Source organism: Poecile atricapillus, chromosome 2 (assembly GCF_030490865.1).
Source record: "Poecile atricapillus isolate bPoeAtr1 chromosome 2, bPoeAtr1.hap1, whole genome shotgun sequence".
NCBI classification, from domain to species: Eukaryota; Metazoa; Chordata; class Aves; order Passeriformes; family Paridae; genus Poecile; species Poecile atricapillus.
Window position 1 is genome coordinate 107,439,457 of NC_081250.1, and position 12,779 is coordinate 107,452,235.

The following is a 12,779-nucleotide window of genomic DNA, read 5'->3' on the forward strand; positions in this document are numbered from 1 at the left end:
AGGAAGATCCCAGGGACACGTAAGGACATGTGGACATGACAGGCAGTCAAGACTTGAGGCCTAATAGCCTTGACATACTCATACTTTGTGATTAAACAAAAGGTTTTTGAATGCAAAATTTTCCTTCCAGATGTCAATTTCGAAAACAACTCAGGAAGTTAATTTTAGCTTTAAGTAACAAAAACATCTGCTGGAATTTCTGTGCAGTAGAACAGATGAGATGTGTTTAAGATCCTTTACTTAAACAAAAACACTTGTACAAAGCATTAGCTATTACACATCAACTGCTACAGGCATCTTGTGGGGAAGGAGACATATGGAGTGAAAAAGGCATGTTCAGCTTGCTCTTCATGCCAACCTGAACAGTCTCCTGGCTCCCATGAAGCTGAACACCAACATGTTTGCATTCTGAAAGGCCTCAATGCAGGGACCAGAGAGAAAGCTGACAACAAACTCAACAGTACAAAGGAAACAGCAGTGACAAGTGGATGTAAAATGTTGGCACTTAATACAGAACATTTTTATGCAATGGAGTTTTTGGGGGGTTGACTGGAGTTTTTTGAGGGGTGGGGCTTTTTTTTCCTTTTTCCTTTAAGCTTGACTAAGATGAAAAAAATTCCCTCTTAAAAAAAAAGTGATTTAATTCTTCCTGATCATTTACTGTTATTTACTTCCTGATTATTTACTATATTATTCTTTCTCTCAAAGCCTCTCCCAAGAAGTGTAACAAAAATCAAAACACTCTGTGAAGAATCTGCAGGATGCAAGCTACACTAAAAAATATCCAGAAAAAAACCCCAGAATAAACCATCAGATTATATGTGGTACTGGCTTCATCTATCTGTATATGTACTTCCCAACACTTTTGATTCCTTGGAACCAACAGACTTATTCCTACATTTCCAAACCCAAAGCAGTTTCTGCTCCCCCTGCCAAGCAAAAAACAACCTCCACTTCTGTGTGGAATACTCTCAACCACTCAAATAATATTTGAGGTGCAGGTTACAGATCAGGTTGTCTAGATGAGGACAGGAAATAATCTTATTTAAACTGATGGCTACACAGCATTAGGTAATCTCATGTGCAACCTAAAGGCAAACTACAGATCCTCTACTCATCCGAAGGTACTAAGATTTTAGGTAAAAAAAATTAATCTGGTCTAAGTGACTTGTTTCCATGTGGTTAACACAAATGGAAGTTAAAAAAAAAAAAACCCAAGACAACTATAAGCAAATTCAAGGGTGTAAGGACGGAATTAAGTGATGTCAAAACATCTTGAACCCCTAACTTTGCATAACACCAAGAAATTACAGTTTTTTCTCTGAAAAGGACACGGGTGGTATCACAGGCAGTGCCTGTTTGACCACATGCACACAAGTTAGAACCAGCCCCCAGACAAAACAGGCACAAATCAGAGCCAGCAGCTCCAGGAAGGTTCTGAAGTCACATGAAACAGATGCTGCACCAGGCCAAACATGGCTACTACCAACAGCCTCAGAAAAATGGCTAAAAATACCACACATCTCCCATCCCCTGAGAAGGTTCTCTTGGAGGTAAAGCTTAAATTGTCTGAGCTTCTGGGGAGAAACAGTTTGCATCAATATATTTGGGGACAACTCCCAGTGTGACACCAAAGTGACAGGTCAAAAAGCTTAACATTACAGCTCAACCTATAATGTTGTTACGGTAATTTAATCCCATAAAATACAACAATATATTCTACAGCTACTTAGTTACATAAAATATGTCCATACATTCTTATCTAAATGCAAAACAGATTCAGAAAAGGTTCCACTTTTCTTTAGCAGTAAATTATTAGCAATTTATGCACCCATTTTACTCCAACGTCCTATGCTCTCTTTACTCCTAGAAGAGGCAGTTCAGAGAAACAACTAAGGCAGATGTACATGTTTATTACTTTTCATTACTCTTTATAAAATTCAGGAGCTCTGAAATGCTTCTCCAGTCACTTACTCCCTGCAGGTCTGACAGCATCATGCAGCATTGCAAGAAGTTGTCAAGTAACTTCTTTTTTATAGTAAATGGAAGAGTAATTCATGTTAAAACTCTTCAAGTTTTAACAGGAATTACAATGCAAGTCAACATGCACCATCATTTTCATGTTGATTATGTACTGCATCCTCTCTCCTCACTGTTTCCAAGGCAGTGAAGGCAATTCAGATGTCCCACCTTCACCTACTGCTTCCTCCCCCCACTCCTGAACTTCCTGCTCTAATTAGGGAAGGCACTTAGCCAAGGCCATAAATACCACCTTGCTAGCAGCACAAGAGCAAAGCAACACGCTTAGTCAGCTGCTTTATGTTATCTCCCCAAAACACCCAGTGCTCCACCCAAGCCCTCATTTGCTTCAGTCTCTGCATAGTACGAGACAAGCACAGGTTGACCCTTGAAACATCAGGTCTGATGCTACCAACTCACTTCAACAGTTACTGCAATTTAACTATTTAAGATACCAAGTAATTAAAGCCTGTCAAGCTTCCTGCTGTAAAATTAAATATTATTTTCCTGTTTTTACATAAATGTGGTATCCTCATCATCCTGTATGTCCAAAACACTTCCAGAATAGTCTCTTTGAAACATGCTGAAGTCTGGCTTTATCTGTAGCACAAATGTTATATTGCCCTTTCACTGAAACTGGAGAATAGTGGTGTCTGTTACATCTCATTAACTCCAGACCTATTGTCCTCCTTTATCAGCAAGGAAACAAACAAAAATGGATCATTTGACAACACAAAATAAGCACATAAAACATGGATGAGACTTTTAGAATAAGACTCCCTTTGTTCACATTTGAGTTTCTGATGCCAGGCTAGCAATATTTTTCATTCATTCCTGATACCAACAGAAGGATCAAATAACTCGAAATTAAAGAGGCAATAGGAGGTACAGGTCATTAAAGATAAATGAAGGAATTAAAATCCACATAGATTTCAATAAGATCTAATAAAAAACAAGTGTGTCCATTTTTAAACAGCACATTATATTTCATTTTTACTTATTTAGATTGGATCATCAAGATGCGAAGGAGCACACTAGCCTTGGAAAAACAGTCTTTATAAAATCATAGCACAACCTATTACTTGTCAATCATCCCGAGCAAAGTTTTAAAAGTTTTCTGTTAGCTTTTCAGAGATTCCTGTGGTCTCTTACCATTAATGCATATTATAAAACTGTAAGAACGGACAACATCCTACCTGTGTTTTTTGATTCCGTTTGACAGCGACTCCCCACTGCCACACACTTTTTCTTCAGACATGCTTGAAGTTATTGTATCTTTTGAATCCATGCTGTCCTCTAATGAGTAGGCTGCTGTTGTTTCAAACCCACTTAATGATTTTTCAGATTCCGAATCTGCAAAAGAGCAGGTGCATGTTAATGAATCTACCGCCTGTGCTAGACTTCAGTCACTAACAGATCTCCCCGCCTTGTACAAAACTGAAACCTAAGTCGCCTACTGTGTCCTGATGACAGCATCCATTTGGTAAGTAACTAGTACTGCCAGAGACCGCTGCAGCCCAGCATCTAGACATAAAGAAATTGCACAATAAGCAAGACCACAATACATTAAAAATCCCCTATCAAACTGAGCCAAAATCTGGTATATTTATTAAACTGAAGCTACTAGACCTTGCTTGGGACAAGTGCCAGTGCCATACCAAACAAACAGGTACCTTGAGTAATGACTCTTTCTTCAGTTAGCTCTAAGTTCTCAAGACTCTCAGTGCTGTTCACCAACCTTCACTTCCCAACTCACTGAACAAGTATCAAAGAACAGGAGATGTATCATATAGAAAGCGCGAACTACGTAGGTGCCAGTAAAGTCTAAGTGATAAGCTCACCAATCAACAAGATAAACTTCGTACTGTGGAAGGCAGGTTAAGAGTACAATCCATATCACGTCTCAACTAAACCAAACACCACCACCACCACCACCACCTTCTTTCCAACCAGTGTTTTAGTCAGGTACTGCTTGTCTACCTCTGGAGAAGAGACAGTCTTCTCCCAGATCAGAAGGTAAAAATTTCCTGGCAAAGGCTGTATTTTTGAGTTAGGTCTTCTTTCAAACCTGACAAGATTGTCAAAGGATTATCCAATTGCAAGTTCCAGGAAGTGAAGGAACAACTCAAGACATCAACTTCTATCTCATTTGAAAAATTCTTTAGCAGAAACCAGGTACCACACTGAATGGTAAACAGCTTAATGCAAGTCTCACTGCTTCTGAAAAATGTAGAACTGATCTACAGTAGACACTATTCCTGCCATGTACTGCTTCCAGCATATGCTGTTACTCTTGGCTGCAAAATCCCAGAGAAATAATTGAAAAATTAGCCATTCTCTCACACACTCATTCTAATTCAAAATCAGTAATCAAAATCTGCTGAAGTAGCAGCCAGTCCAAAAGAATATCTCACTCACAGCTGTCTACTGCCAGGTGCTTTCTTGTTCTGTCTTAAAAAAGCTGTGCCAGTAGCTTCTACAGAACATGCAAATTGTATATTGCTTTGCCGAGTGGTATATATATATATATTTATATATACACACACACATACAGTAATAGGAGGACTTTCTACCACATCCAGATCACATAAGGGTCAGGAACAGGACAGAATCCTGATAAATGGATGGGCTGTGTCACAATGTCTCCATCCTTTCTAGAGGGAGAGATCTAGAAGCATAAATGAGATCTTTCCTACTATTTAAAACAACCATGCCTATCCTCATCAAGACAGTACTGAAATTAAGCCAGTTGCTAGGGAATGAAAAGAACTGCCAGCTGGTGCTGAGGATATGTTAAAGAAGTGGACTGGCACTCCAGAGAATCTTCTCACAATTTTCCCCAAATTTGTCAGTCTAGTTCTGTGCCAAGTTATGATATAACATATCAAAGCATTAGTTTGGTGGGTACTATATTTAACAAGTAGGGTAAAGAAACGCATTTTTACTTGGGACAAGTTTGTTACATAAAATACAGATTTGTCCAGAGATCCTAAACCCAGGTAGCCAGGAAAATACAGTTTTCCTGCATATCCAAATACTGCAGAAGAAAAGACACTAGGAATGTAACACAACGTGGCCCTCAGCTTCCTGACCACACAACAAGCTATAAATCCCCTCAAGGTATGTATTCCACCTCTTTTGAAAGAGCTGCTCAACTGTGCCAACAGTTGTCATGACAAAAAAAGCATGAAGCCAACCCAATAACATAAAAGAAAGTCTCGATCCTGTAGGGTCCTTTCTTCTCTTGTACCATCCAGGACCGTCTTGCTTTCAGACAAGAGTCATAGCATGCCAATTACTTCAATCTGAGCTTCTGGAGACCCAGGACTCCAGAGCAGAAAGGCAAGATCAGATAAGCTGCACCAGAACTGCCTGTCACTCTTGGATATGCTTCTTGGTCTAACAAAGATTTTTAAATACCACACACGTTCAGTTCTCCTCATGCTGGCCTTATAGATGATTCTGCTGGACTGAGCTCCATACCTTCAAACCTCCCCAGAGCTGTAGACACCTCCCAGATAAGCTTCCCCAGGGCACATGCCTTACCTCATGCAAGAAGACCATGCTATACAAGAAGAAACAGTAGAAGAGTGAAACACAACTGTTGTAAGGAATTTCTCCCTAGAGAAACCTCACCCAGTTTCCTGAGAAACAGAGCAAGTACATCTACAACAGCTCCTGCCATCAAAGATCTCAGTCTCCAATCCCTTAACCTCAGCTACCTCCTTTAACCCAGAACTTAGCAAGCCTTGAGAGTTTGTTAGAGTATCAGAGTGAATAAGCCTAGTATTGTATTGTGAGCACAGATCAACAGGCAACTCAAAGCAAGCTTTTCCCTGTGCACTTGCAGCGAACTCTTTTCTGAATTAAGATTTGCATACTCCCCCGTCACTGCAAAAAAAGATTTATATTCACAAGTTTCTACAGAGCAGCTGTCAAACAGATGACTAGGACAAAATGACTAGTTTTTTTTTTAATTGAACTTAAGGAGTTGTGGGCTGAGGAGGGGGGAGAAGGAATAAGAGTCCCTGTTCAGAAGCCAAAATTTTAAAGTGATCTCTTAGACAAGACCAGGCTGACTAGGAAGCTCTCCAGCTCATGAAACCTGAAAGAGTAACAGTACAAACACCAGCTACATTTTGCAAGAGTGAGAGAGCACCGGGAAGCAGCAGAAGCAATGACAGAAACTTAAGGGACCTCATTTCCTATTGCTGCAACTGGTAAGTCTTCAGATGCAGATAGAAAAGTTTGGCCAAGGTTTTTGATTAATAAATAAACCTGAGAAATATAGTGTTTAACCACTGGCACTGTTTGGTTTCAGTTCTGACTAGGTGTTTCCTATCCCTCTGAGATGCCTGAATTCATTCTTTTAGCTCTATTCAAGGCAAGAAGTGACAGGCAGCAGTGTTCTCACAGAGGCTGTGAAGTATTTTTGGTACACGTTCAAGAAAAGCCACTTGACAAACTATTCTAAACATGGAAGGAAGGGCAAGAGGTTTTAATGCTTTCTGCACCATTTTTACTTTTAAATGATCTGATTACTGGAGACAAACTAGGAAACAAGCAAAAGCAATGGATGTAGTCTGCTACTTCTTGTACCACTTAGGAGAGTTATTTATAAACAGAACATGCAGTAGCGGTAGATACCGGCAGAAGCTGTACTATGACAGGTTAGCTTCAGTGTACTTAAATATTCCTGTAGCTAAATAACTGCTTTTATTGCAAGATTGCATCTACAGAAAGACATCAATAACCCTCTCAACACATACAAAAATCCTGTTTGCAGAAAAACCCCCACCTCTCAGATAAAACCTGTTTAAAAGAGCAAAACAAAGGAAAATTTAAACTTTTCCCAAACTGGGTGCACAATTTGCATATGAGAAGGGAATCTTGTCTGAAAGGCAAAAATCAAGTACTTTTACCCTTTAATTCTTGACCTGCTTAGCCATTTTTCAGCACTGTGGATGTTCTCTGCACTCCTATCCCATTTTCATATGCTCCTCAGGTCTGTCTTAATCAAAGCTAATAACTTCTTCAGCTCTCTAGGAGATGGTCTGTTTGAATTTTTCTACTTGTTCAGTGCTTCTTCCCTTTCCCAGAGCCCTCCTGTTCCGCCCCACCCTGCTTTAAACATAGAAGAGTTTGACACATGTTAAGCATTCAATCCTGAAAGTGAGAGCTGCAGCACTCTGTGTGGTATCGAGTTTAATTACACATTTCCACCACTCCCATGATGAGCGGATCAGCGCACTGGGAAGTGTTGTTAACTGACCTATGGCTATCAGAGTTCAGATTAATAACACCCTTAACTTTGCTCTTCTTAACACTGGATACCATGCTTTGGTAAGACAAAAAACTTGCACTTTCTGTAGGTTCTTCCTTTAATTTCTCTCTCATTGCAGGGATTTAGGAATTACTGCAACAGTCAGAAAGTTCTGACAACAGCATATCACTTAAAAAGAAAGGAGACTTTGGAAAATAAACTCCAGCTTCAGTAAGTAATCTTACCACATTGCAAACAAACATTTTCCTTACTCCAGTTTTGGAAAAGGAAGAGGATATTTCTGTAACTCTGGCCACAATTTCTACAAACAGAACCACACACCACAGATTTTAACAGTGAACAATTCAGCCTATGCCAACACTAGCAGGTAGCATGGCTCAGGCTGGAGCAGATTTGCAAGAGGAACAGATGGTGCTGAGGACTTGACAATCGAACCAGATACATTTCTAATGCTGTTCTCTTCAGATCTGCTCTTACTCTGCTGCCATGGACTGAGTGTCCAATAGGAACTGGACTGTATCTCCTGTTCAGCTTCATTCAGAAGCAACTGGACTGTTCTACAATGTGAACCAGAGCATGGCAAATGGGGACAAGTAGTTGCTGTAGTGAATACATCCTTTTTGATACACCTCTTCCTCAAAAACCTGCTTGAAAATTGCTCTGAATGGTCTCATAAGTGATACTTCTGTTGAGAGCAAACAAAAAACGTCTTTTATACAGACAAAATTCTTGTAAAAAAACCAAACAAAAAGCAGTAGTGGCATCTTCTTTCAACCTGTCAAGTCAAAACTAACAATTCTTCAGCTCAAAGTGCAAGCCTACTTATGCAACACTCTCACTTCTAAACTCACTCCTACAGCAAGGATTTAAAAATTCATAGAACTGCAAGCAGAAAAAGATGGCATTCTGATAGAAAAAATACTCTAAGTAGTGGCATTTTCCCACTGACAGACATTATAATTTGTTATATCACCCTGTTAAAATACATTTGTTTGCTCAATTTCCTATACAACCTAGAAAGATAATGAATATGGCTATTTGTACAAAATAAATATAATTTAATGCTATCAGTTTGCAAATCAGGTTAAGCAAAAGCTTTGCAGACAGTTGCAACAATTTAGATTTCCAGAAACAAAAAAAAAAAAAAAAAAACAACAAAAAAAAAATCTCTCCTCAAACTGTACCAACAAAAAATAATTCCTTTTATGCTTAAAGTGAAGGTGGTAATGTGTATTCAGCAGTCAGGAAAATACATCACATTTCCATTTTTCTTCAGAGACAGAAAGGACCTTAATCTCTGCTAAACTCTAAATGTGAACAACCTAGAGAAGAGAATCTAACACCAGTCTGATTAAACTAATGGACAGCCAAGACAGTAAGTCTGTCCCAGAAAATTATTTAAAATGCAATTAAGATGAATTATGTCAAGTAACTTCTCCCAAAGAAGCAAGAAGTCATGTTCGGGTTTTTTTAAGTATGTTTTTATATATATGCATTCAGCGAGTTTCACAATTTTACAAATCCACTTGATATGATTAGTTTGTAGCTTGAAAGGACAAAACTATCACCTCTGACAACAGGAGAGGTGACTTTGGACAGTTTCATTCAACAGTATTAAGAGATAGAGTCAGTTATGAGATGTATCGACTAGCAGCTCTTTAAAGTGTAATATTCTCTCATATGCACAAAGCAAGCCCAGCTGGAGAGACTACATTCCAACAGCATCAGATAAAGAACTATTCTCTGCTTGGTTGACAATCAAAAGATCCTGAGGCCTTTTAGCAGAATTGTTCCTTGGGTTCCAGAGGAAGAACCTGTTTTAGTGTTCCTCAGTCACTTCTCCTACTTGATAAACAGCTAAATCTGCTTCACAAAGTTGATTCACTGTGCTCCTGTGCATAGACTTCCTTTGCCTCTTTTTTCACAGCTCAAGTTTCTCACTGCAGAATACCTATCAAGCAGTCTGGGAACACAGCTTTTCTCATCTGTCAGAAGCATCAGACAGTTCAGTTCACAGAAAAAGTAACCCCATACTTGCTAGTGAAGTCTGCCATCGCAACCCAATTGTCTGCTACAGTTAGATTATGTTCACCCTCAAGCTTTTCAGATCCTTCATAGTTGTAGACAGGTGTGTGCTGCTGGATCACCCAGTTAGAGCTACTCTTGAGCTGCACTATGTACAGCTTCTCTATACAAATGCATGTTGAATTCATTTCAGGCAGTTCAGAATCTTCCAAAATCACTATTGGCATGTTCTGCATATGAAATTATGAAAGATACTAAACTGAAGAACAGATAGGGAAAGAAAAGACATTTAAGAAATGAATCCAGGATTTTGATTCATCCTCTTCTTTCATGTTTAACACTTCAAGTACACAAAATTGAAACAGAACAAGACTTTCTTAACATCATTATCCCTCAAAACTAGGGATTTTTATAGTCTGATCTTAACAACAGAACAAAGGAAAAAGCAGACACCACCATGGACAAAGAAAGTCGTAAGGCTATGAGATACAGTTACCTCTCCCAAAATAGGAGCCTTATGTTTTGCTATTTAAAAAAAGGGTGTAGACTCCCAAGCAATCAGACCTTTCATTTCTAACCAAAGGTTTTCTAACCTTTGGTCACAGCTAAGATGAAGCAATACAATTCTGCAGGTGAACTCTGGCAAATTTTTAGAGCCCTGCTCATGAAATGCATCAAGCATACCCCTAAAATTAAGTCCATGTTAGAAAGGCAGAGATTTCATTTGAAGTGAGACTGCTCCCACCTTCTTCCCCCACCCCACCTGCCCCCAAGGCATTCACTGCACACGTGCTGTCTACACACTCACATTCTGGACATCACCACTTACCTGAAACAGCATCATAGAACTGCTCTTCACTGAGGATGCTGAGAGGTGGAGATCCCTTAACCAGAGACTGCTCTAGTTCATGGTGTTCAGTAGCGAGTGTCTCTAGTGCTTCCGACAAGATCTTGTTTTTCTCCTGCTCATGCTCCAGTTTCAAATTCCTCACCTATAAGTAGATACATGTATGAATAAAATCTCATCTCTCTGAAGAATGTGTAGCTGGAAGCTATTCAGAAAATAGACTCTAATGAATAAATAACTAGCAAACAGCTGGAACTGAAACCACATGGATTAATGAGACTATTACAGTACTTGTGTGATGACAATAAGGTTGTTAGTCAGCATTTTTAGTAGCTGAAAAAACTGACACATAAGATCTGACAGTATCAATCACAATTCCATAAGTGAATTCAAGCCAGATAACTACACCTTAAAACTGAGGGGAAATATTTATAGCTCTACTTGGATGACCTTAACTACAGAGTCAGTGATCGGTTTCTAAACGCACCAAGCTCCTTCTACTAGTCTGCTCCAATTTAGGCCAAGCAGCATCATCTAAATTGAATTACAGAGCAAATGTGAATGCCAGCTACAAATAACTGCAACTGAACTATGAGCTGAAAACATTTAACCCTGAAGATTACAGGAGGAGGCTAAAATAGAGATTCCTCTGGTAACTGACTTAACGTTGATATTAACAGCCCCCACTCTGAACTCCCTGAACAGTTTACTGAGGAGCCAGAAGTTAACAAAGAGAGAAGCCCAGCCACCAGATGGTGGACCTTTTTTAAAACCCACACATGCAATGGGCTGCAGAGTAGATGATGTTATCCATGTTTTGAGTTCAGTACTACTGATGGATAAGCAATATGTTCTTCCTATTTCCTCTTTTTTCTGGCTGGTGCTTCCCTGCCTCCTCTGTCTGCCAGCAGAGGGGAGAGGGCTGTAACTGGCCACTTGTCCCAGCCCAGCAAGGTTTCAGTGTGCTGCCTCTCTTTCAGTCCCTAAACCATTGAGTTTTTCTCTTTCTCCCTTCCAGTCCCTTTTTAAAAGCATCCCCAACCCCTGCCTTGTCCTCTAGTTTACCCTCAAAGGTCAGTTTACAACACTAATTCCCCCTCCCCTAAGAACATGCAAGGACATGACAATTAATCTCTTGGAACAGTTACAGGGACAACTTACACATATACCAACATTACCTTTTTGAATCTAATTTAAGAACTGTTTGTATGTCCTCTCTGGTTACAGTTTACATTAAAGCTTTACTTTGGAGGCTTCAGCCCCCTCAGTTATAACCACTTCTCAAATAGTGGATTCAGAGCTAGGCACAAAAGAGACTAGTAAGGAGATATTAAAAGAGATTTGCCACTTCCAGAAAAGAGCCTCTATGCTGGTGGAAACATATCCTCTAGAGAAAGATTTATAGAAGAAATTTTCACCCCTCAGTTGTGCCAAATACTAAATCAGCTGTTTTGGCTGCCAGGCTCGGAGTGTAAGGGGGGAATCCAATTAAATGATAATTAAAAGAGTATAAAATTGGGTTGCTAATTAAAAGCAGAAAAACCAGTAAGTCACTTACTGTCTAATAGTTTTACTCTGAACAAAATGAAAAAAGTCTGGACTAGTTACTGTCACTTTCATTTAAAGTTCACTCTGACAGTACCAATGAAGCCAATTATTGCAATGTTTCATACAAATCAGACATGCCACTGCAAAAGATCTGTTATTAGGTAGTTTCTGCTAAAAACATTTGGTATGCTGTCAAATAGTTATGGAACCACCCGCTTAGAGAAACAGCACCAGTATTTTACTCTCCTGATACAGGGAGGATAGAGGACTGAAAATAAAACTGTACTTTTCATTAAACAGCAAAGCAAAACCAGTTATGAATATGTTATTTGCAATAATGCTGTTTTAGCAGGATTGAATCAGATGCCATTATGAGCTAATGCTTTGGTTTGGTAAGTGATTGGAGCGATTTAAATCTTTATCTGAAACTTACAGCAAATTGAAGGAAAATCAAAACAATCTAAGAACCCAGATGGACCCTTTTAGCATCCTTTAGTCACAACTGTGTGACTAAAGAAGCAGCAACACATACAGGTCTAAGACCACGCCTGCTTTCTTGACTTTAAGGTTCCTCTGTCTTACTATGTAGAGCTATTCAGAACTGAAGAAGCTATACTACAAATAAATTCCCTTTTTGTAAAATCGATTTCCAGCTTTACAGTAAGGTTCACTTTTCTGTGTGCTCCCAGACCTCCCAGTTGTCAGACACTTACTAGTACAGCAGTTATACACCAGTAGGTAACAAAAACCCAAAGCTTTTCATCTGTTCCATAAGCAACATAATGCTAGTCAGAAACTAAGGAATAAAGAAAGCCCACTTAAGTTTGCTGCTTGCAACTGCAGGGATGTTCATTCATAACTGAATAAACTGGTTTTAAAGCAGTTAAATCAATATTATGGGCTTGAGGAAAAAAGTTACAATATAACATTTTTGTCAACAGTTATGGGTTGGACACATACACATTCAGACAAAGTCCACAGATTGCCCTACCAATCTCTACAGCCTGTCACCTCTACACTAGTCATTCCTTGAGGGCTGTTGGCAGGAAATACTGC

The 12,779-nt window shown here is 39.3% G+C and overlaps 1 protein-coding gene and 1 long non-coding RNA gene across 7 annotated transcripts in view; one reads left to right on the top strand and one right to left on the bottom strand.

The window, feature by feature from the left end:
- The window catches only part of LOC131575273 (uncharacterized), a 42,073-nt gene that overhangs the window by 26,024 nt on the left and 3,270 nt on the right, over nucleotides 1-12,779 (top strand). For both annotated transcript variants that reach the window (XR_009276753.1, XR_009276752.1), the window contains exons 3-4: nucleotides 3,364-3,502; nucleotides 7,422-7,513. This is a non-coding gene — a long non-coding RNA (uncharacterized LOC131575273). The remainder of the gene's footprint in view (nucleotides 1-3,363; nucleotides 3,503-7,421; nucleotides 7,514-12,779) is intronic.
- The window catches only part of OSBPL1A (oxysterol binding protein like 1A), a 77,025-nt gene that overhangs the window by 19,298 nt on the left and 44,948 nt on the right, over nucleotides 1-12,779 (bottom strand). For all 5 annotated transcript variants that reach the window (XR_009276750.1, XR_009276751.1, XM_058830462.1 and 2 more), the window contains exons 17-18: nucleotides 10,158-10,320; nucleotides 3,216-3,372 (exon numbers count right to left, since the gene is read on the bottom strand). Coding sequence is in view for 3 of the 5 variants with exons in the window: in XM_058830462.1 (XP_058686445.1) it covers nucleotides 3,216-3,372; nucleotides 10,158-10,320 (320 nt within the window). In the remaining 2 variants the exon portion in view is untranslated. The remainder of the gene's footprint in view (nucleotides 1-3,215; nucleotides 3,373-10,157; nucleotides 10,321-12,779) is intronic.